General features: G+C 40.6%; 1 protein-coding gene across 7 annotated transcripts in view; it reads right to left on the bottom strand.

Moving 5' to 3' along the window:
* SAMD12 (sterile alpha motif domain containing 12) overlaps window positions 1-23,811 on the bottom strand; it is a 169,809-nt gene that overhangs the window by 78,955 nt on the left and 67,043 nt on the right. For 5 of the 7 annotated variants that reach the window (XM_072034360.1, XM_072034359.1, XM_027452636.3 and 2 more), the window contains 2 exons: window positions 8,401-8,541; window positions 15-124 (listed from right to left, as the gene is read on the bottom strand). In XM_072034360.1, the coding sequence (XP_071890461.1) occupies window positions 30-124; window positions 8,401-8,541 (236 nt within the window). In that variant the 3' untranslated portion in view covers window positions 15-29. Of the gene's footprint in view, window positions 1-14; window positions 125-8,400; window positions 8,542-23,811 lie in introns of those variants that run through there. The other 2 variants (XM_072034362.1, XM_072034361.1) reach the window with 1 other exon arrangement.

Here is a 23,811-nt window from a genome sequence, read left to right as displayed (position 1 = left end):
CTGAACTGGAAACAGAATAATGGGTTTATTTAAAAAAAACATTCATCTGGCCACTTACTTCCATTAGTATTCACGTTGAAAACTGTGGCTGCTGTATTGATGTTGTCATCTGCTGGAATTAGCACTTAAATAAAAAAAAAATTACAGGTGTTTCATGAGTACTATCCTCAGGCTGCATAGAGGAAAATTAAGTATTTGTTGACAGCTGTTCAGAATTTTGTTAGAATTCAGAACTCCTTAATGTCAAGGACCACAAGATCATTGTTAAACACTTCAATATATTACTTTATAGGGAATCAATTTCAATTAAAATCCATTCAAATAGTGACTGGAAAAATTCTATAATATTGATCTTAAGGGGGAACTAGCATAGTTAAAAATATTAATCATACCTGAACATGTCATAAAACACTGGTCTAGTACCTGTGTTTTATGATCATGTCAAATAAAAAGGTTAAAAAAAATCAACCCTGTCCTTTGTGGAAGATGCCAGAGATACGCTTAGTATTACTAAGCATACTGCTTAGTAATAAAATAAAGTAAAATAAAAAAAAAACGGATCATAACACTGCTGACTGACTACGTATGACTGAGTAAATGAAGGTGCTCTATCACAGGAAGCATAAAAGCCATTAAAAGAAAACTTTTATTTGAATAGAACCACATTCATTTTTAAAATTGCATTACAGAAATGCTTTTAAAGAAATTGAGTGAAAAAAGAGAAAGTTTTAAACAAAACACATACTTTTTATATAACTTAGAAAAGCAAGTTTACAAAGGTATAAAAAGGAGAGGGTTTTTCTCCCACCTCCCTTGATTCTTTCCAGTAATTATAAATCTTTATTGCACAGGCCATAAATGCTAGCAACAACAGGAAGAAAAAATGCTTTTGAACTATTTGGCAAAGTCCACCTACAGGGATTGAAAACAGCAAAACTTTATATTTTCAAAGAGGGTTTAAGTGACTTACATGTTTGTTAAAAGTGGTGAAACACTTTTCCAACAGAACACATTTATGCAGGCGTCAGTAACACTGGTTTCATAATATCAGAAATACAGTGTTATCTGGGTGCAGAGGGCAATTCATCCAGCTTTCAGAATAGCATTTTGCTGTTTAGAATTTACATCTAGGCATAGCGAGTGGGAATTGATCTCACCTAATATTAGTAGTCTGCCCTGTAGACAAATACACCTGACAGACATCCTGAGCTTCTACAATAATCAATGGAGAGCAACAGGAACAATTCCTCTGACGTGTCTGAGATGTGACTGGTCTGTACGTGAAATGCAGAGGATGCATGGCTACTACTGCATGCACATAACAGTGGGATTGCTTCATCTCTGTAGAAGGCAGAAGAGTCCCAACCAAAGGCACACAAAGGTAGGCTTTGGCAGTTTTGGCTCTACTGAGGATGCCATATTTCCATTTGTCAAAAAAGATTTCTTGTGAAGAACTTATAAAGATGACAAAATAAGACAGATACTACATGGATAGCAAAAGAATTAGGCAGGGATTCTGCCTAATTCAGTACTTCTGGATGCTGGGGAGCACAAGGGGATGAGACCACAGAGAGTCCAGGGTTCTTGGCTCTGTCAGAGAAGTGGGATACTCTTCTGAGCCAGAAGGACACTACTTGTCCTCTTACTTCCAGCTCTGCTCACTCAGATTGACTACAAAGGTGAAGACTGCATCAACCACAAGCCCAGCAGTGTAAATTCCTATGCATTTTCCAAGGGGTAGGAAGGAAGGTATAGTTAGGGCCCTGATTATTTATTTCATAAAACAACTATCAATCCTAATTTTATTCTAGGCCCAATTTCTGGAAAATCTCATTAGAAATGACAAATATGTTACATTGCAAATGGCACCATCTTACAATATGTAGACGTGATTTATTTAAATTCTGTGTGAACAACTGTACCTATTGCTGGAATCCCTTTTAACAGCCTGTTCCTTTCAGCTGGGTGAAAACAAGTGATTTCTGCTGGCATTGATCACAAACAGCTGCTGGTAAATCACAGCCTCTGACTGTTCAAAACTTTCCTATTTGGTTGAAAGTCTTTCATGACTGGTCACAGCACAAACAGCAATATTCTATTTTTTTTTTTTTCTTAAACCTTTTAGCAAAATTGTTTCTTCTCTTTCCAATTTACACATGAGTGGGGAAATATGCATATATATAAAAATATGTATGTAAGATCTATTCATTCAACACGTAAGACAGTTTTAGGTATGGATTAGCTTAGAAGGGCCAAACTCTCCACACCTAATTTTCCAGCATACTGACTTCTAAGAAATTTGAAAAGCAGGAATGAGAAAAAAAAACAAACATTAATAAAACAGTAAGAAAACGAGACAACTGCAATCAATCGTACAAAATGGATAAAACTGCATTCCCGCTAGACTAAGTTGCAATATCATTTATAGAAACATATAAAAATGCAAGCGTCTAATAGTATTATACAGCTAAAATCTTGCTGTAGAAGTTCATCAATGGAAATTTCAGAGCTGCATACATTTTTCCTTATTCAAACTCCAACATAATATGCTGTGCATATGGAAGGGCAATTCTGTGCTAAGCACACCCAGACTGCACTACAAGGTATTGGCCAGTGTACTGGAACTTTGTCAGCTGGCTATCTTGGTGATTTCATAAGAATATATACATGTATATATATTAGCATCACAGCAACAGCTAAAAGGTAACTATTAGAACCACAGCAATTCAATGGTCTATCAGGGACTGTTGATTGCACTGTGAAGTATATTCTTCAGGTTAGAAACCAGAAACCTGAAATTCAAATAACAGATGCCATAGATGGAACTTGATATTCATCATCACCGATGCATGTATTTTAAACATTTTATCTGTGCTCAAATAGACACTCCACATACAATATTCTACTTCAGCTAAAGCAAATGAAGACTATAGAGAAACCCTCAGTGCATACTTGTAACCTGAAAAAATTGATTTTCAGAAAACTTAACAGTGCCTAAAATCTGAAAAACCTCTCAGAAACAACCACAGCTTCTGACTACCAAGACTATGTCCTCTTTAAGTGCTGCATATGTCCTTGACTAGGAGAAAAATACAACAAAGACTGCTCTTTTGTACCCTAGGATGGCAACAAAGTCATTTTATGGTCTTGGAAGAGAAGTGTTAAGCACTTAGCACAAGTGCTAAGATTCCTACAGCGGCACAGGAGAGAGAACATACAACGGAAGGAAGTGAGAGGGGTAAGGACATATAGTGAAAATAAACCAGGATGGAGAAGATGATTAAAACTTCTTTTTCTATAACCAGGCAATTTACAATGCTGAGTCCTGGAATACAGTAGTTTATCCCTGGACTTTTGGACAAATTCTGCCAGTATTTCGATATTATTCTTTATTTTCAGTTTATGAGGTCTCTTAGAGATTTTGGAGCATAACAAGAGCACAAAGCAAAGGAAATCAGCCGGGAATTAAGTTTGCTGGAGCTTTTCTGAACTATCAAGTGTTTTTTTCTGTGCATTGGATAGATGCCATGTATGCAGCATATGCAAGAAACATTTGCATAGTAATTTGTGCTAGAAGAAGAAAGGCTCTTCCTGACTAGCTGGAAGCTTCCACTTAGGGAAAAGAAAAAAGGTGAGGTCAAGATAATGAAAACAAAAGAAAACGGGTGCCTGGTAAGAGGACAGTCAACATTTCAAATGCCTCATGGCACCAAACACCACCACAGGGACATGAAACCCAAATTCCACAAGTCTTACACACTTCCTCCCATCAGCTGCCTGGGAAGGCAAACACACTGCCTACCTTGACTGCACGCAGAGGCAACATCTGCTGTTTTTTACAGACATGAAAAGGAGTGTTTCTGGCAGAAGGAACTCCTGATTCCTTAGGTGCCAAAACCTTGAGTCCAGAATGTACCCAGGAAAGAAAACAGTACGTCCTGGAAGTGTAACATGGATCACCCTCTATCATGAACTTCAGTTGTTCAGACTTCTTTACAAGGATGACAGAGTTGTCCTGATCCCAAGAAATGGTTCTTTAAGAGACATAAAAGACAGTAGACAACAACAGCTCAGATACTGCTGTATTCATAAAGCCTACACAGCAGGGGGACGGCAAGCTGCAATCTTCTCTTGATTCCAAAAGCCCTTCCAGTCCTGCACTTCAGAAGGCCCTCTGTTCTCAGATCTTCTCACTGCTTGAGTCCCCTTTCAGGCAGGTGTGTAATTCCCAGCCATTCGTGCTGTGTACAGGACCCATCACAACGGGGAAGGTCTTCCCTATGTGGGAACTCAGACAATGGGAGTAGATGTAGCACTTTAAGGCTTTGATTATGGAAAACGACAACAAACGTCCTCAGACGCGGTCGTGCAAGCTGGAAAGGCAGCGTTCAAATTCCTCCCACCTTCAATACTCACAAGGAAAAAGCGGACAAGGTGAACAGGAATTAGGGTAATGTTTCTGACAGGCTGGGAGGGTTCGGTGCCAAACAGCTCAAACTTTTTTTGCTTGATCATGCCTGCCTTTACTCTAGAACTAAATGGCTGCTAATACTACAAAAATCCTTATAACAGGTTCCAGTGGGGTGGGATTCGTAGTCCTGGTTTATTGACCACACTGATCCTGAAAGCAGTATTTCTGTTACGAGTTTCCCCTAATGCCCAATGAACCATCTTTCGCTGGAACACGTGGCTCCTGCTTCGTCTTTCCTCAGAAGATGAGATGCACCTTTGAAAGCCCTCTACTTCCTTTCCTCAAAGAATATAAATTCTAGGACATTATAATGCACTTTGAATGGGACTAGTTCAGAAACTGAAGGAAGGAAAAAAGTTTATCTTATTGTGGTTACCAATGGGCACATATTTTTTTTCAGCAGCTTAGCACCAGGGCAGGATGAGTATAAAACTTACTGAAGAAATAATGTCAACAGGTATCAACAGCTGTGAAGCTTTTCACTGAAGCATAAACCCTTATTCTAACACATTTTGCTGGCTGGAGATTTTTTATTTCGATTTTTTTTTTTAAGAAAATGGCACATCCTGTGGCCAGGCAGCATATTCAAGTAGTGTTTTGCCCTATATGAAACTCAGAGAGAAGCATAGGAGAGGCTCCAATGTCATCTTGAATGCAGGTATCTGAATTTAATCTAAATTCAAAAGTGCCTGATAAGCTCAGCCCTATTAGCAGATGGCAGTCTGTGGATACTTTGCAGAGAATCACACATAGCATTGTTCTACCATTTTGAGGACAGTCTCTTCTATGCTAGCCAAAACCAGGACTCACATTGAAAAATCTCAAAATAACTTCTTTGTGTAGTTATGTAAGGCTTTTTTTTTTAAAAAAAAAAAAAAGATCTTTCAACTTAGGTTTCGAGTGGAAACAGTACAATGGTGTTTCCAGCAGTGTGCAGCTCTCCCTAAGAGACACTGGAAGGTATTTTGTCAAATTAGTTCCTCAACATCACTAAGTCTAGGAAAAAAGCAGAGATCAGTAGTTGGGCCTGTACCCTTCTATCCTAGAGCAGGTTGGAATAGCATTTCTGCAGATAATAGCCTCAATCAGGCAGTCCATACTCCAAAGAAAAGTCTTCCTAAAACTCGAGACAAGTCTTCAATTACACAATCACATACTATTCTGGCTTTAAGATCCCCAGAACAGACTGGATGGTGTGTCCTGAATGAGGAAGAATGAAGCAGTTTTAAGCAATTTTCTAAAACAGGAGTGGAAAAGAATGCTAGTTCTCTGTTGAGTTTTTAAAATGAGGTTAACTTTCTCTGTATACAACAGAACACAAAAACACTTAAAATATCTGTTAAATACTACATAATGCTTTTTTTGAAACTCTCCCTGTCCCCTCCAGCTTCAATCAGGATACGAAGTAAAGTCAGTGGAAGTCGTTTTGCAGACATCAATGGGCTCTGAATTAGGACCTCACTGCTTGTAACCCAGCTGGTGTGCTAAATGAATGCAGAAAGGATTTTTAGTGGCTTCTTTTACCTAAAGATCTCTTGAGCTCTGCATTGAGAGACAAGAGGGCTTTCTTTTTCCTGTTTTTGGAGGACATTTTGGAGGACAGCAGAGGACAGTGTAGCTACTGCGGCACTGAGGGCTGCATTTTGCAGGTGGAATTTTCAAAAAGCAGAAACTTCTGGCATGCAAATCTGTTACTCTTCAGAGAAAAAATCTCCAAAACAGAAAAACACTTAGGGAAAGCTATTCCAGTAACAACCTTGACTGGGAATGTATAAACCATAGCAAGTGTGGACACTGTTTGAAGAAACTGGGCAAGGGGACAGAACCAGTTTCAGAGAAAAACTGACACCCAGTTTTACAGACTGCACTTGTTTGAGAAAATGCATCTTAACCTTAGTACTTGCAAACAGGCACTCTCAACAGATACACTCCAGCTTGGCGTAAATGAAGTGATAAGGGATAGGAACGCTGCTGTCAACCTATCACTCATCGCCCCCTGCTCTGGGATCACACGATTAACACAGACCTGATGCAGGAGGGAACGTTCAGTGGACAGCCGTACAGCCCCGTAACTCCTGCTCTATTTAAGGAGGTTAAAACAGAGCTCAGTGCAGCACAATGGCTAGTGCCACGCTGGGGGAAGACAGCAGGAGCTGCAGACCATCAGCTTTTTGTAAGCTTGTGCTGTTTTTCATAAAGCACACGATGGCATGCCTTTATATGATCAGACTAAGCAACACTGCTCTCTCTACAAGGCAGAGAGAGACTACATTAAACACACACCCATACATCAATTGCTGAACTTTCTTTCATAGTTCAGTATGTGTTTATTCATGCCCTTACCAAAGTCCAAATTTGTATCTTCAACTGCACAGACAAGGATTAAATCTCAAAGGATGCTTCACTAAATTCCTTGAAATAGCAGTCACCGCTGTCTGACTGATCATGACTCATAGTTGATGTGTCCGGAGGGAAGCCAGAGAGAAACAGAAAAGGAGAAGCCTGGAAACACATAGTCCTCAATACTAAATACAGGTTCATGCAGGAATCTATCTACAGTGACCGACTGACCCACATTTACAGCTCCTGGATCTTCGCTGTCCCGTATCAGTAGAGTTTACTTCCATAACCCAGCCTATGGCAGTGATGACTGACAACCAGAACTTCGCAGCCTATAAACTCTCCAACAACACTTCTTACGTAGGGGAAGAGAGAACCCAGACAATACGAGAGAAAAGGATGTAGGAATAATGGATGAAAAGATGAATGGATGAAGGGAAGAGGGCTCTACACATCTGGCGAACACACTGGTGCTTCAGCGTGAGCACTGCCTTTGACATGACAAAAGACAAGGTGAAGTCATATTCACAGATCATGGTGATATAAAGGAGCCCTTCGAGCTCCTCATCACAATCCACAAGACACCGAGCCTGAAGGAACTGTTCAGCTCTTTCAGATAAAACGCAGCTTACTCAACTAATCAGAGAGTTTTTCCCGAAACACAGTGAGAAAGGCTTAATCGGGAACATAATGTCATGTGTGAAGGACGGTTTGTTAAAAATATACTGCATGTACTGAAGAACTCTATTTTTTTCATACGATGTGACATATTACAGGCACTGAACCAAAACGCCACGGAAGCGTGTAGTTTATGCTATCTCACTGGACTACCAAACAACCGTTAGCATTGAGAAAGTACTGTAGATATGTATCAAAAGATGTATAAATGTTACTTTACACTGTTACCACAATGACTGCTTTTCTTCTGTGTTACCACAGCTGTTAAAAAGCCCTAATAGAAAACTAATAATGCAAGTCATTATGAAACATCTTAACCTCATTTCGAAAATATGTACAAGCTTTTTTGTTACTCCTGCTTCTCTGTCTCCTAATCAAGATCTCCATATTGAGCCCAGTTTTGCTTTTTCTTAGCAGCATAAATTAGAAGCAACTCTATTCAAGTCAATAAAATTACTCCAACATGAAAAAGGAATCAGCCATCTGCAAAAAGCTGAGTCTAACAGGTAATTTTCCACTGACAGCTCTTACCATAAAACAGGTTACAGAGATTACTCTTTTATCTCACATTGAAAGTAAACAATTAATGCAAAATGTACAGTGTCTATAAAGACAGCATGTTCTCTTCTTGTTCCCTTTATACGTAATTATTTTCATGTTAGTAAGCAGACATTTAAGTGAGACCACCATCAGTGGTAGATGGAGCCTACTCATCATGCAAAACAGGCAACTGAACTGTTTGTTTGTGCATTATTTTACCTTTTGTTCCCAACTTGGGAAGCATGTGGAATCTACGAGGCATTTTCACGCATCATTTCTTGCTGCAGAATGTCAAGTCACCTTTTATCCCCTCAGGCAAACTTCTCCTACCTGATCTCAAGAGCTGCCCACACCGAAATTATTTTTCATACCTTGTGTAAGCAGCTGGAGGTTTCGGACTTCTTCTCTCACCTTCAGCTGAAGGACTTGCTGCAGAATGTGCTGTCTCAGGCTTTCCTGGGCAATGCCCATTCGTTCAAGCTTTTTGTCAGTAAGTCTCAGCAAAGCACGACCTGGATGCAAAAGTCAGAAAGAAAAATCACACAAGGATTTCCATTAATGTAATATTCTCGCTCTGATGGGCTAGTTTCCTACAGCAAAAACTCCCAGCCCTGAAATACTTCTGTCTGAGATGACTGTCTCCTCAGTTAGGTACTGTTTTACTGTCAAGAGATCTGTGTTCCACTCTTCCCCTTTCTCTTGACTTTATATATTGTTTTGATACTTTGTGAGCCATTTGGACATGGAAAATTGGTATCTGGTGCCATTTTAGATGACCAACTGCTGTAGCTGAGTGCCAGCTGGCCTCCTCCAGAAGTCTACAATTGGTCCAGGTGTCTAAACAGGCCCTCACCTATTATCAAGCATGTAAATTACTGTCAAGAAACCACCAGTGAAAGTGAAATTTGACCAATTTAATCAATTTTTAGATACGCTGAGGATGACTGTTGTTGCAATTCAGACGTGTTTATAGTGTAATAGCAACACCTCTCAGGAGAGCCCTATACTTGGAGATCCAGCCTTCCAAATCCCTCTAAGCAGTAACCTATCACAGCAGAACAGAAGAAAGAGCCAGAGACTTCCCTTATATGTCCCCATATGTCATCTGTATCTAAATCATTCCTGAAAGAGCTGTTTGCCCAGCTATAGAGATTGCCCTATTACAGTCTTTGCAGGCTTTGAACTCTGTTCATGACTTAGCTTCTCCATTAGGGTAATGTTGCACCACGGTCCCATGCAGATTGTAGATGTTAAAAACAATCCCCACTCCCCACATTCTGCTCGTGGAACTCTGACTCCATCTTTTGGGCATCTTCATGCCATGAGCAAACAGGAGGAAGGCTGCACACTGGCAGAGCCAACACTGGAGAAGTATTTGGGCCAAGCAGAGAACCAAAGCATCACACAGAGCTTTATATTAGGCAAAAACAAACAAACAAACCTTATTCTCTTTCATTTTAGATGTAGAGCTTAGGGATATGGTTTAGTGGGGACTGTTAGTGTTAGGTTAGAGGTTGGACTCGATGATCTTGAGGTCTCTTCCAACCTAGAAATTCTGTGATTCTGTGATTCTGTGATTTTCACCAGTTTTGTGAGCTAATAGAGGGAAGAGAGTCCTGTGGCCCTCCACTGCCCCTTATTTCCCAATGTCTTTGTTCATCTATCCACAGGTGCCCTGGCCAACGCTGGCAAAGCACACTGGAGCTACACCAATACCACCTTGGAAAATGGCACGACGCTTGGTTCAACTTTTTAAACCAAACTTTTTACTTCCTCTAGTTCTAACAACAACCACTTTTAATTATTAAAAATCCCTTCTTTGATTTCTGAGGCTTTATTCTGAAAGCAGAAGAGGATGGTGAAGAACAAGTTACTCTCTCCCCAACACAGCAGCTTCTGTGCTGCCATTAGTGGGGCTTTTGGATGAATGGTGCAATTTAGCTCATCATAAAGCATTACTCAACACAGCAAGATAAGGACCTTATTCAATCTCTTTCTTTACAAAACAGCAATATGGGTACAGGATTTTTATGATTATTTTAATTAAAGAATTTGAGATAAATTAACCACCAATTAATTAAGGGGACACACAAAATTTGCCCCAAACCCAGTAGTTAGCAACCTCCCCTTCACTAACTGCTACATTTCACCCATAAAAAGTTCTGTGAAGTGGTTGCTGGGATCTTGATATGATGTAAATGTAATGTAAAGTGCTGGGATATTATTATTAACAACGCAAGATCTCATTGATCAAATGAAAAATGACAGGGTTCATTTATTTCCTGCCCTTCCATGTCTCTCAAGCATGCAATACCATGGAGGATGACCTTTTGATTAGGAAAACTTTCTTTGAAATCATAAACAAGAAGAATTCTACGGGTTAATGTAATAACAAACTATGGAAATTAGTTCCTTGCGGATCAATGCCAGCTGTCCAATTCCCTTGGTGATAGAGATAGTAATAATGACTTCAATTTTTATGTCGCCTTATCACACTAAAACATCTTAAAGCAATTTACAAAGGATGTACAGCAGCCTAACAGTATGGTCTGTAACGTCAATCTAGCAACTGAAAGCAAACAAAAAAATAAACAAACCATGAGTTTAAAGAGTGCCAACATCCATGTCATCTTAGGGCAGGGAGTCAGCAATAGTAATATGAAAGGACAGACACAGGCCGTGTATCTCATCCAGTGTCCTCCACCTCTTTTTGGCCGTGGATATAGCCACAACTCTTTACTTCCTCGGGGGGCACCTCTTTATTTCATATTCAAGTCAGTTTTCTACCCCAGTCACTGCCTTTGGAAGTTGAGTGTGCACAACACAGAGACATCTCTTTTCAACTCCAGGCATGCCAGTTCCTCTGCGGCTTTGGCTCAAAGCACAATGCCATCGGAAAAAAATGTCTTTGACTCATACTATTTGCAGCAGCTTTTACAAGCTGCCTTAAATTAACCCTTGCCTGCACCAAATCCAACTGTGACCTGTTGAGGCAGCGATGAGGCAAGAAGGTAAACATCCAAAGGCAGAAGGTGGCATTTCCAGAATGCAGAAAGTGACCTAAACTAAGACGATCCAACCCTCCCCATACTATCTTTCTTCCCTCTCAACACTCAAATCAACAAAATCCAAGTCAGAACTGGAATAATTTATTACACTGGTACCAAGTCATGACTTCAAAAAGATAGAGCTAATGACTGGCGTCACCAAAGCCAGTTAGTTACTAAGACCAAGGTCCTAATAATCAGCTAATGATTTCAAAAGCTTCACTGTACTGCTTCCTGTACTGTACATATCTGAAAAGTGCTATGGACTATCTAAGGGTTGTTGAACACTGAGCTTAGATGTCCAGAGAGGTTGTGGAGTCTGTTTGGAAATACTAAAGACCTGACTCACAAGGTCCTGAGCAACTGGCTTTAGTTGGTACTGCTTTGAGCACGGGGACGTGACTAGATGAATGCCAGAGGTGCCCTCCAACCTCTGCTATTCTGTGCTGCTGTGTCTCAACCTTCATGAAGGATCTCAAGATTAAGATCTATTTTCACTGAAAAAGAGAAGAGTAATGAAGAAAATTAATAAGCACACACAAAAGATGGTCATTTTGGCAAGCATTGGGGATAAAAGAGACAGCTATGCAGAAACCATTGGGGCTAGAGTTTTAATTCTCAGAGCATGTTCGACAGAATAAATTATCAAGAGCAGAACACATAACAAGCATTAAGGTTTTCAAAGAAGAGCCTACACTGATCTCTGCTAGGACGCAAGTATCTCAGCAGAGTATTCCTTATATCTCAGGAAAAGTTCCCAAAACTAAAGAATGGCTGATAACTCTTTAAAGGCTATTTTATATATATGTAGAAGTAGCAGCTACATGCGTAAAAGACACTAAGAGATTTTTTTTTCAAAAGTCTCTTGGCCAACAGAACAATAAAGATTGTAGTCACAAACACGTAGGCCTTGGCTCAAGTTATCTGCACAGCAGGGAACCAAATCCTTTTTTTTAAAAAAAAGCAACTCTCAGTATCTCTATGCATCTTTTAGCACCTAAAACCCAGCCCTCGCACAGTCAGGAAGGAACAGCCATGGAGCGTTCTGAGACACCCCGAGGGCAGACACAGAATATAAAATACTTTCCAGCTTAATAATGGATTGATGGCCTAATTTCTTCTAATATGACTTAGCTGTTGCAGATCTCATCTGATCAAGCTGGGATTAGATGAAAATTTAAGTGGAGGGAGAAACATTGCATGCCACAGAACATTAATATGAGTATAAGCATTGGTCCAATGAGGTTGGCATTGGCCCTAGAGCAAGGAATGTGGCGCGGTCGGCTGTACCAAATCACAAATGCTCATACCTCCCCGCACGGGTACAGCCTACTGCTCCTCTTCTTTTCCCTGAGCCTGTGAAGCTGACTGTTCACAGACATCTAGAGGGAGACCATGCTGGAAGGCCTGAAAGTATACTTGTACAGGAGGTGGATGCTTAAGGAAGAAAGGGTTTATTAAGTGTAGAAAGAACTGAAGAAATGCAGGAAAGCAAGAGCAAATAGTAGGAGGTTGATCTCATGCAAAACCTTGAAGGGAACTATGGCTAATTTAAAGTTGATAAGATAATGAGCCAAGGGTGGGAACAAACAGTGTGTGTGAAACACAGCCAAGAAAGGTGATCTTGTCTTCTGAGTACAACCTGATAGGCATACATGAATATCAAGACAAAATATTCAGATTACTTACCATGGAGCACAGAATCTAACTGAGAAAGAAAGAACAGGACAGAGAATGCAAGGACATTAAAATGCCTTACTGCCAGACCAGCAGTTCATCCAGCTTTATATTCAGAGATGTGTTTAGGGAGAGCTACCGAAAGGGTTACTGTCTGAAGTCATTCCCTTTGAACTGTGCCAGCTACACTAGGGATACTAGAGAGTACATCATTTTTAGCACCTACATATTGTCCTGATGTCCATAAATTTGTCTTCTTAATCCTGCTGATACTGTCTGCCTCTGCGGCCTCTTGGGATAGCAAATTCCAGAAGCTCACTGCCCGTTTTTGCCTGTTTTATATTGATTTCTTACTGACTGCTTTAAGTGTTCCCTAGCTCTTGCATTGCAGTACTTGGTGAACAATTCCACAATCAGCTTATCTGTTGCTTTCATGATTTGTAAACCTCCATCATTTGATCATATTTCTGGATGACAAACTTAGAAAAACAGGAACACAGAATTCATTAAACCCCTAAATTATCCAAGCTGAAAACCTGAAAAAAATATTTCCATGCTAGAATGACTATTTTAAATTGTTGTTGAAATGATTGCATATTCTTACTTAATTGATAATAATGTGCCTCTCTGGTTTTTGTATAGAACAATTTCAGACATATTGCTTTTGTATTTATCTCTTTAGTTCCATTAACATATTCATAATTCTAGTTCACTGCTTTTTTCTACTTGAAATAGTCAGATCACAGCTTTCCTCTTGTTTATACAGGCTGATGTTTGTTTCTCTTCACTTCAGTGCTTGAAAACAAGCCTCCTAGGACTTACCAGGTAAGAAATTTCCGTGACAGAGATAGAGACATTAATATCATTGTTCGGGTGCTGGTGAGACAGAAGTATAAAATCCTCATCACACGCTCAGGAAGGAGGAATTCAGACAAGAACAGGCAGAGAGAGGCTATGACTTTATAGTGAGGAATGGTGCAATTATTTCATGTGAGGATGCTGGATAAATGTAAAGCCACCTACAGACTGAAAACAGCCTCACAATGGCAGTGGAGAGAGATGAGTCCCAGGGAAAGAGAAGAATTATTAAACCAAACAGCTAAGTTAAAAAGAGGACAGATGGATATGAACACAATCAAGGAAGCTGGGTTCAGGAAACTTTTGTAAAAGAAGTAGTAGAAACCAGTGATCATGCATGTTTTCAGAACAAACTTGATACGACAATGATATTCATGATAACCCATCAGATTTCATACAGTCCTAGATTTTCTGCTTTCCATATAAGAATTTAAGAGCACGTCTCTTTCTCGTGCCAGTCTCATCACTAGTCAACCAGACACATCAGTCACTTCATCATCAATGCCCTGGGGCAAATCTAGAGCTTTTCCTGCCAAAGGAGTTAGGTCTGGCTCATCTTACTCATTATTTAGCCAGTACAGGCTGTTGGGAAATGGCAGTTGCATTGCCCCTTTCCTTGCCCCACTTCACCTTTCTAGCATCTCTCTAATGAGGCAAGACTCAGTTGCTTCAGAAGCAAAAATGTCAGACTTAGCACTGCAGCAAACACTTCATCGATACCTACTAGCATAGTGGCAAATGCCAGCATAGACAAAGGACAACTTTTTCGCCAAATTTGCTACTGGTAGCTGCCTGGTGCTTCTGATATGATGAACACTTCTCAGGGGGGACCCACTTAGACAGGAGACATAAGGAATACTGGTATGGAAATAAAGTAGAGGGAAGAATTGTTTCAAATGATATGGAACAGGAGGAGCAAAGGAGACCCTTCAACCTTGATGAATACAAGATCTCCAGCTAAGGAAGTTCTCTAACATCCGTGACAGTATTGTGCTTTCTCATCCTGTTAGCAAATGCAGAAAACCTCCATGGAGCAGAAGGAATTATTTCCTGGTAAGTCATAGGAAAGGGAGAGGCTCACATCTCCAGCATTCCTCCAGTGGAAGAGAAGAAAGCACAGGAAGACATTTTAGATTTGCTCATGTATCAAATTAGCTTTTTGACTCGCCTTTATTTGTTAATATCATCATACATGAATAAGATGACTTTCTGGCTCTTTATCACTCATTATTTGCTGGATCTGGATGAGGCCAGCTTGACGGTAAACTTTATGAAAGCAAACACTGTCATAACTGGCCAATTAATGTCTGATTAATCTCAAAAAAGCAGCTATGTAAACAAAGGCGCTTTCTGAATATTATCTGCATCCTTTGTTTTCACATCATCTCTGTTTACAGTTCTGAAAAGAGGAAGAGATGACTATTGTTACTGCTGCCATTAAGTCTACCATCAAAACAGTTTATTTCCATAAAAGCTCTCTCAAGTTGCAGTTCTCTTGCACCTTTCTGCCCTTTTTCTGCACTTCTGAGCTACAAGCATGAGCAGGATATGGATGAAAAATAACACAATCTTTAACAACGCTATATTTTCAAATACGAAAATAGCAGCAGCCAAGACATGAATTTGTTTCTAAATTTCTCTGTTTCTGACAAGCTTATTTAGCGGTCAGTAATAAATTTGTGAAGCTATTTAACTCATATTACTTAGTGTGGCCTAACTTCCTCTCACCTTAGCATTGCCTTCCCAGCTCCCTCCATGTTCCATCCAATAATGCTGATCTTTTCTACTCTGAGCTAGTCCTTTGAGCTACGTATCTCCTGGTCCCCAAAGTTCTCTGAAAATAAGCCACCTTAGAATCATTGAATCACTGAATCATTAAGGTTGGAAAAGCCCTCCAAGATCATCTGGTCCAACCATCCCCCTACTACCAATGTCACCCACTAAACCACGTCCCTAAGCACCACATCAAACCTTTCCTTGAACACCTCTTGAATGAAGAGAGCATGAGTCATGGATATTAATTTTAGGGACTTAACTGTAGGGTTATTAATTTTGAACAAACTTCCTTGAAGTCAGTACTATACTCCTGCTCTCTCCTTGGTAGACACTTCAGCCAGCCAGGCATCTCGAAACAGCCCAGGTATCTTGAAAAGTCATGCTAAAGGCAAAATTCCCTCTACAGAAATAGGAGTCTCCTGACACCCACATCCTTCCATAAAAAAATATAAATAAATAAAAGAAATTCCTGCTCCATGACTCATCCACACATCTTCAAGAAACTATTTTAATCATGTACTACCTAGTGGGGAGCATCACACATCCGTATATGTAACAGCCTTAGTTATTAGATGTTGAATGAATTGCCTTAGTTTGTAAAGAATTACAAAAATATTCCAAAATAACTTTATTGGAGGAAAATAATGATTCTACATAGAGAAAGGAAGGGGTTAATGAGAAACTATGCATCGTGATTACTGGAAGTGGTTCAGTAAGTAATTTACTATACTGATGGGAACTATATTGATTCCTTACAAGTCTTGGGTAAAAGACTGTTAGACAGACCTGTTTTCCAGTTGTACATATTTGGGACCTGATGATTTTAATAGGAGGAAATAGTAATAACTTGAATTCCCCTCTGAAATATAAATTCAGGCACAAATCATATTACACCGCTTTGCAAATGTACTGTAAAATGTGAGACAACCATTTTTAGTACTCTCAGGAAGGACCCGATAGGACCCACAAAGTAAATTAAGGATAAATGTAAACCTTTAGCAGGCAGTCCATAAATCCACATTGCTTGTTGTATATACATTTGCCAACCTACTTCCTGGCCATACAAAATTATATATTATCTACAGCTATATATAAAGATGTAAAGACATGTAATAATGCACTTCTATTATATTGCACATCATATTTTTAAGAAACACAATGCAGGACTATTGTTTGCCGGTATCAGTATGGTAGATTTATGGTCCCCCTATACAAATAAACAACCTCAAGGTCCTTTTTGTTTGTGATGAAGTGAGTGAATCTGTCAACACCTTTGATTTTGTCTACCACCAGCAGGACACACAGTTCTTCCATTCCCTGTTAATCTAATGTTGCTCAGTGTGCAACCCATTATGCATTAGATATCCCATTTCTTTATTAATTGCAAAAAATCACATTAGATCATGCCCGCTGGCACAACTCATGTTAATTTATTCAGGAGTAAACACACATTCATATATTATAATGCACAGTTTCTACATAGAGCAGATTATGAAAGGGCAAGCCAATTTGGGAAGCATTAGAATCGACTGAAGGCTTTACAGCAAACTCAGGCAAAAGGGTTTCCTGTAACTCCTAATAGTGGACCTTACAAAAATCATTTTTCTTCCAGAAAAATGATAATTTAATACCACAAGAAAAGTAATGACACACGCACACACAAAACAACGGTTATTCCTGAGGTGCCCAACTGAACTGGAATTGGGAAATTCTTGAAAGCACGCAGAAGACTGTCTCACCTTTTGGTATTTCTAAAGCAAAAGTGGTTCTGCAGTTCTGCCTAGAAATAAACTGGTGCGTGCATCCAGCAAAGGGGGCAAGCCCACAGAGTACACACGTGAATTTGGAAAAGCTGCCATTTAATCAAGTGAGGAAGAACACCTGCTCCCATCACATGCAGATATATCATTGAGCTCTCTGAACTGCACTATAGTAGGAAACATGAACATGGCTGAAGACTGGGCTCTGGGAGCGTGTTTCCACAGTCCCAGGGACAGAAATTGTCAGCGAATATCGTTGCTTGCTCTAATTTGCTAGTGATCAGTCCATCCAATAACTCAAAGATGCTAGGCTGCAAAATACACACCAAACTCACAATTCTTCAGCATGTAACATATGGAAGGACAAGGAAAGACAATCTATTTCTATGCAATAGCTTCCTTTTTTTGGTCACGGCTTGGTGGGCAATCTTGGGAACCTTCTCGTTCCTTCTGTGATGCTAGAGAGAGCCTGCCCTGCTTCTTTCTGATTACTGTGTCACACAGCTTTCAGGCAAAATTCTGAACACAGGAAATTTTTAATTCATTTTCTGAGTTTCTTTTAATGCCAAACTTGCAGGAAGCAAGGAGGACCTACATAATGTGACCAGACAGCTTACTGTACTGCAAAAAGAAAGCTGTTGGTCATCATGAGTTCCAGTAGACCAGAATTTAAGACCTTAGATTTTCTAGCAATACTTCCCAATCACTGTTTATTTGTTCGTTTTTAAAGATTAAAATTAAAATTTTATTAAATATTAAAATAAACTTTCATTATCCCAATGCTGAGGAACACACAGTATTGCTGCCTTTCCTGGTTTGTATCCCTAGCTCTCCTCTGTTCCACACTGTTATCACCAAGCAGCTTTCAGTGGTGCTTTCTTCCATGCCTGTTCTAGCTTTCCCCTCCATTTTTTTAATAAAAAATGAAACTGAGAAAGGTTTTGTGTTAATATTCATGATGTTAATAATTAATGTTAATAAAAATGGAAAATCAAAAGCAGCATGCTCATAGGTCAAGCACTGTAGACTGCTTCAACTCTCATAACCTGAAGAATCAGGGACATCCCTTCCTCCCTCCTCCTGCACTACCAGGTCTCTGTGTGGGCTTCTAACCAGAAGCCTGGCACCTCTCAAGCTGCGTGCACCACCTTTCGTGGACCCTTAATTTATAGCTGACCATTTTATAACCTCCAGGAGTATAATTTTCCTATTGTACGAGTCACCTCTAGTCAATTATGTACACAGCCTTGCAGGTACAGATACTAATCTCTTGCTGCGTTGCTGGTTCAGTAGCATGATAAACTTTGTAGAGCTCCTTTGCATTTCTTCCAGCTTTTATTACTGTAGCTGTGAGGTCAATCGGGACATAAGGATTTTATTCTGCTGGTCTATTCCTTCTATTTAGTACTTGACCTACACAAAACTGTGGGACCACATTAATTTTGGATCAGAAATAAAGCAGATACCTGAGCAATGATTTATTCTATCTGATCTGTGAGCAACTGGGTCCTATGAACCCAGCCCTTATTTTGGGAAATTCTCCTTCCTATATATACTCCGTGACTCAGAAAGGCATTCCATCAGGCATACAGAAACAGGACCAAACCCCAAAATTATTATAATGATAATAATAATAATAATACACTAAGGTACAGGAATGCTACCAAAGGGAACATGTGGGCCTGAACCAGGCTTCCAGGTGTCATGAACCTTAGGAAAAATAAAAGCTCATTTTCCCTACAAGGGTCAGGAAGACGATGTGATGTGTGACATTTTAAATAAAAATTACTACAGTTAGGAGCAATGCAGCTCTCTGGAAAGGAGGGGGATGCCTCATGCCCTAACCCCCTGGGGAACATGCTGAACCCCAGTGCTACTCCACTACAGGGCCCCTGAGGAAAGGAGGCCTTGCCTGTAACACACTTGGGGATGCTAGATCAAAGGACAAAACCTCTTGGCTGCTGTTCACCAAGCAGGAAGGCCTCCTGGGTGTCACTGCCAGCTCCCAGACCAGGCACCGAAGTCCAGGCCTCTGTGGCTGTGTTACAGAAGCAGGTGCTCTGTTCCCTGCCCACCAGCGAAACCACCAGCTGCTGGGCAGGCTGAGAGCTTGGAGGCAGGGTATGAAATCCCTCAGGCTGAGGAGGAAGCCACACATACTCCTCCTGGTTCCTGGACGAACGCTTCAGTTCCACAAAGCCCGTCCTCCTCCCTCACCAGGAGCAGCGAGCACAACTGCGCGCTGCCTGGAGGCTGGTCCTGGGCCAGGCACACCAACTGAGCAGGCTTTTTCAGTCAGCTTATGCACCCAAAGACCTGGTTTCTGACTCACCACCAGGTGTAAATATGAGCGAGGTGCTCTTCTGCTCAGAGCAAGACGATTTTGGACATGCACAAAAATGCAGCTCCAGGCACCGAGGTAAATTTACAGCTAAAATGGAAAAAGGAAATATGGTGTTCAGGTACCTCCAGGCTTTTGCAGCAGCCACACAAGCTTGGGACTGTTTTAGATAACAATTCAGGATTTTTATTTTATTTTATTTTTATTTTTTCACTCTAGAGCATCTCACCTAAGTCCTGCATTCAGTGCCAAAGCCCATAGCTGGCTCTGTGCCTGTCACCAGCTAGCTGGCTGCCCTGTAGCTGATGTCTAGAAAGGCTTGGGAGCAAATCAAGAATGTGACACCACTTTCCCCAAAAACTCAGTCTCCCAAACCTTGTCATTTAGGGACTAATTAGCATAAATAGAGTTGGCCTATTTGAGCTTCAGCTGAGCCTGAGGTCAGTGGACGGCTTCCAGTGATTTTAGCCATACCTAGAGCTGCTTGTGAGAGGAAGCTCACCAACGACTTTAAAATGACAGAATAATTCTCCCATCCCCAAGGTGATTTCATCTATCAGGATGGGGCAAAACAAAAAGCAAGCGCTGCAAGGTAAAGCTAAACTAATTAAAACGTGAAAACAGGCAGAAGAGTTCAATGATGAAGCTAATGCACAATGAGATGCAAACTAGCAGTGAAATGGATGAATCTAAACTCCTTTCAGCCTTTAAATGAAGCCTTGGGAAGAGGCAATTCAGAGGAGCTTAGGTTGTTGCAGTCTGTACAGGTTGCAGTACTGGGGGACTGTTTACCTCTGTGTGAAATCCAGCAATCCAAAAGGCCTTAAAAAAGTGTGGGAAAGAGTAAGAGAAAGAAAAAGAAATGTCTATAAACCAAACAAGCACTAGCCAACTCCCAAAACTCGTTCATTTATTTATTTATTTATATTATATTGTTTTTCTGATAATTTCAGTGGGCTTTCTTTCTACAATAAATTAAACTCTTCTCTTTTAGAGATAGCTTTCATTGCTTCAGATCAGCAAATATTAAAGCACTGCATTATGTACGAATCTTCAGTTGCGCTTTGTTTTTAATAAAGGAGTATATGGAGTGGAAACATTTGAACATATGACATGATCTACCTTCAAGACTTTTTTAAAAGAGGCAGGCACTGAGTTCAACAAACACTGATCAACCAATAAAATCAGATTAGAGAAAAAGCAACTGCGACTACTGGATATACTAAAGCCCATATGAACAATTTGCAAAGAACAATTCATACAGAGGAATAAAATTGGAAACTATCAGCACAGAAGATTCCGATAATAATGCTGAAGACAAGCTACCTAAGCGGTCTATGTCTAAGTACCCAAGCAAAAGAAAAGGTGACTGTTTAAGCAGTGTGTTTACTTACAGAATATGCATTAGGTACCAGTGACAACACACTGGTTAAATCTATGGCCAGAGACTGTCCTGGCTGAAAGAATGACTATACTGACAAGTTCAATGAGGATGCATCCACTCACAGCACAGCTCAGATACAAATATAGAAAACCTTTTTTTCTGCTGTTTCACACACACGCAGAGAACAAAAGAAATAAATACATTTTCAGCCTGGCAAAATTTTCCTAAACTGTAAGAGTCTAGCACGGATTTTCTGAGTAATAACATTGAGCCACAAATTGAACCCTTAGTCAAGTACAAAATTGCTTATTTATCTTCATCTCCACTCATTAGCTTGCGCTCAGGCTTCAGTACAAAAGCCAAATCATTTTAGGGTAAGCTTGAAAACTAGTTTTGGTTATGTACAAAACAATTTCTTGTTTATACATGATAAATGAACATTTAGGCTCAACACTTTCCTGGGTTGGAGACACATGCACATGAAACTCCAGCAAGTATCAGTATTCCCACAGCAAGATTTGAATAGCAGCAACAGAAACCTAAGAAGCAACAACAGGTACAAAGAAATTATTTACTTCATTTTCCAGCGTGTAATTAAAATTCTAAAGCAAACGTCCATATCTGTAAATACGCTTTGCTCAATTCACTTGTATTTTCCCTGCAATGTTCCTTAGAGTCCTCTTCACAATACACTTTACGTTCTGTTTTCCTCACCAGCGTTCTTCTGTTTGCTTCCCACTGGAACGTGTTATTTTCTACAGTTTTCTCAGACTGCAAAGCTTCCGTGGTTAAGGAATATGCTGTGTGCCATGGACTGGCCACGTGAGCACTGACAGCGTGAAATCCTGTCAATACCCCAAAAGTAAATCAGCTGGATGGTAAGCAGGATCACAGCTGTCTATAGATTGAAGTATCAGCCACAAATCCTTCAGCACAGTTGCTTGAGAAGCTGATCTAAATCAAGTTATTTCTAGCCTGCTCCCGAGCAATTTTCTGATGACCTTTGAAGATGGGCAGGCCAAGATCCTGTCTGCAACGCAGAGCCATGGGCACTCCCTTTCTTATCCTCAAGCCCTTGTATCTGCTCTCAGCAACCAGGTTTGGCTTAAATGAAATGGAGGAGATCACATAAGGTACATTTACAGTGTTGTAGGAAATATTTTTTTGTTATTAAGCTAAGAGGAAAAGGACCTAGGTTCCTGGTGGACACCAAGTGGAACATGAGCCAGCAGCGTTGCAGCAAAGAAGGCCAATGCTCTTCTGGGCTGCATGAAGCAAAACACTGCCAGCAGGATAAGAGAGGTGATCCTTCCCTCTGCTCAGCCCTGTGAGGCCACCCCTGGAGTGCTGAGTCCTGTGCTGGGCTCCCCAGTACAAGAGAGAGATGGACATACTGGAGCAAGTCCAGAAAAGAGCCATGGAGACCATGATGGACTTGAGCATCCGTTGTACCCAGAGAGGCTGAGACAGCTGGGAGGAGGCTCTGGGGGAGCTTTTCAACGTGTATAAATACCTGATGGGGGAAATAAAAAGACACTGGGTATAAACTCAAGCACAGGAATTTCCATTTAAATGTAAGAAGGAACTTTTTATTGTGAATGGGGCTGAACACTAGAACAGGTGTCTGGAAAAGCTGCAGAGTTTCCATTCTTGGAGTTAGTCAAACTGGTACAGACCCAGGCAAGCTGCTTTGGCTGACCCTGCTTTGAGCAGGGGGGGCAGTGAGCAAAATGACCTCCAGATTTGCCTTCCAGCCTCAGTGACTCTCTGACTCTACAGAGGAGCAGTGAAAATGCAGTTGTCTGAATTTCAGCAGAGTTAGCAAGGTCACAATTAACAGCGACCGAACACAAGATTCTTACATAATTTGTACATCAATATATTCGATTGAAGTGTGCAAACCATGGAGACAGGTGAAAAAATACCTATGTGGTTGGAACCTCACTCAGAATTGTTCGTATACTAGCGTACATGACCTACAGCATCCCTCAGCAGGAACACAACCAGACATTGAGTTTCTATAAAGGAAACACTACAACTAGCAAGCTTACAGATGCAGAAGGATGGGGGCCATTAAACATGTAAAACAGGGCTTTTTTTCAGCCCATTCACCTAATGTTACACACTCTGAAAACCAGGGCACAGCTGGTTCCCAGAATCTGCATCCCAGTAAATTAACCAGTGCCACACTTGTCCAGGCACTGGAACTCAGTCATTTCCATTATCATATTGCTCCAGGGGTTCCTGGTATGGTTTGGCCTGGGCCAATTAACACTTTCCCAGAAAGTCCCAGATATGGTTCAGGCAGAAACACAAATTAGGGGCTGTTCTCCACAGACTGTGTGAACGCAGCCATCCTGCTCTGAAGAGCAAAAGCCCGTGGCAGCCTGGGCGTGAGCCATTCCACGCCAATTAGCCTCGGTGCCAGGAGGTGTTTGTGGAAATGCCACCGACATCAACATAGCAGTATTACAGAGCCATCAGTTCTGTCGATAAACCCAACCAGCTCTACTAACACAGCAAAACGTAAGCTGGCTTCTATGAAATCAGGGGTCCAGAGGTGAGAGGTTAATATTTCCTCCCTCAGGAGTGCTGGCATCTCCCCTGGCACAAGGCAGCAGTTGGAAAGGATTTCCTCCACCACTTCTTACCTGTACCAAACTATTTAATAATACAGTTCTTTCAACAGTGGAAATGAGGAAAAGCAACAGGAAAGAGACATTTGGGTAAGCTTTTACTGATTACAGTGCTTTTATTTAGATTTCATTCTGCTGTAGTATTTCATTTCCAAGCATCTGAAGGATCCTGTCTGTTTTCAGGCCTGTCTCAGCTCTTACTTATCCAGAGAAATATACTCCAAAATTTTCGAACACTGGAAATGAGGAAGAAAAAAGGTGTAAATTATTGGGACACTGTGTTTGAAGAAACACAGTTCTAAA

This window comes from Anas platyrhynchos, chromosome 2 (genome assembly GCF_047663525.1).
Source record: "Anas platyrhynchos isolate ZD024472 breed Pekin duck chromosome 2, IASCAAS_PekinDuck_T2T, whole genome shotgun sequence".
In the NCBI taxonomy this organism is placed as follows: Eukaryota; Metazoa; Chordata; class Aves; order Anseriformes; family Anatidae; genus Anas; species Anas platyrhynchos.
Note: the sequence above shows the minus strand (reverse complement) of the source record. Positions and strands in the feature narration are given on the sequence as shown.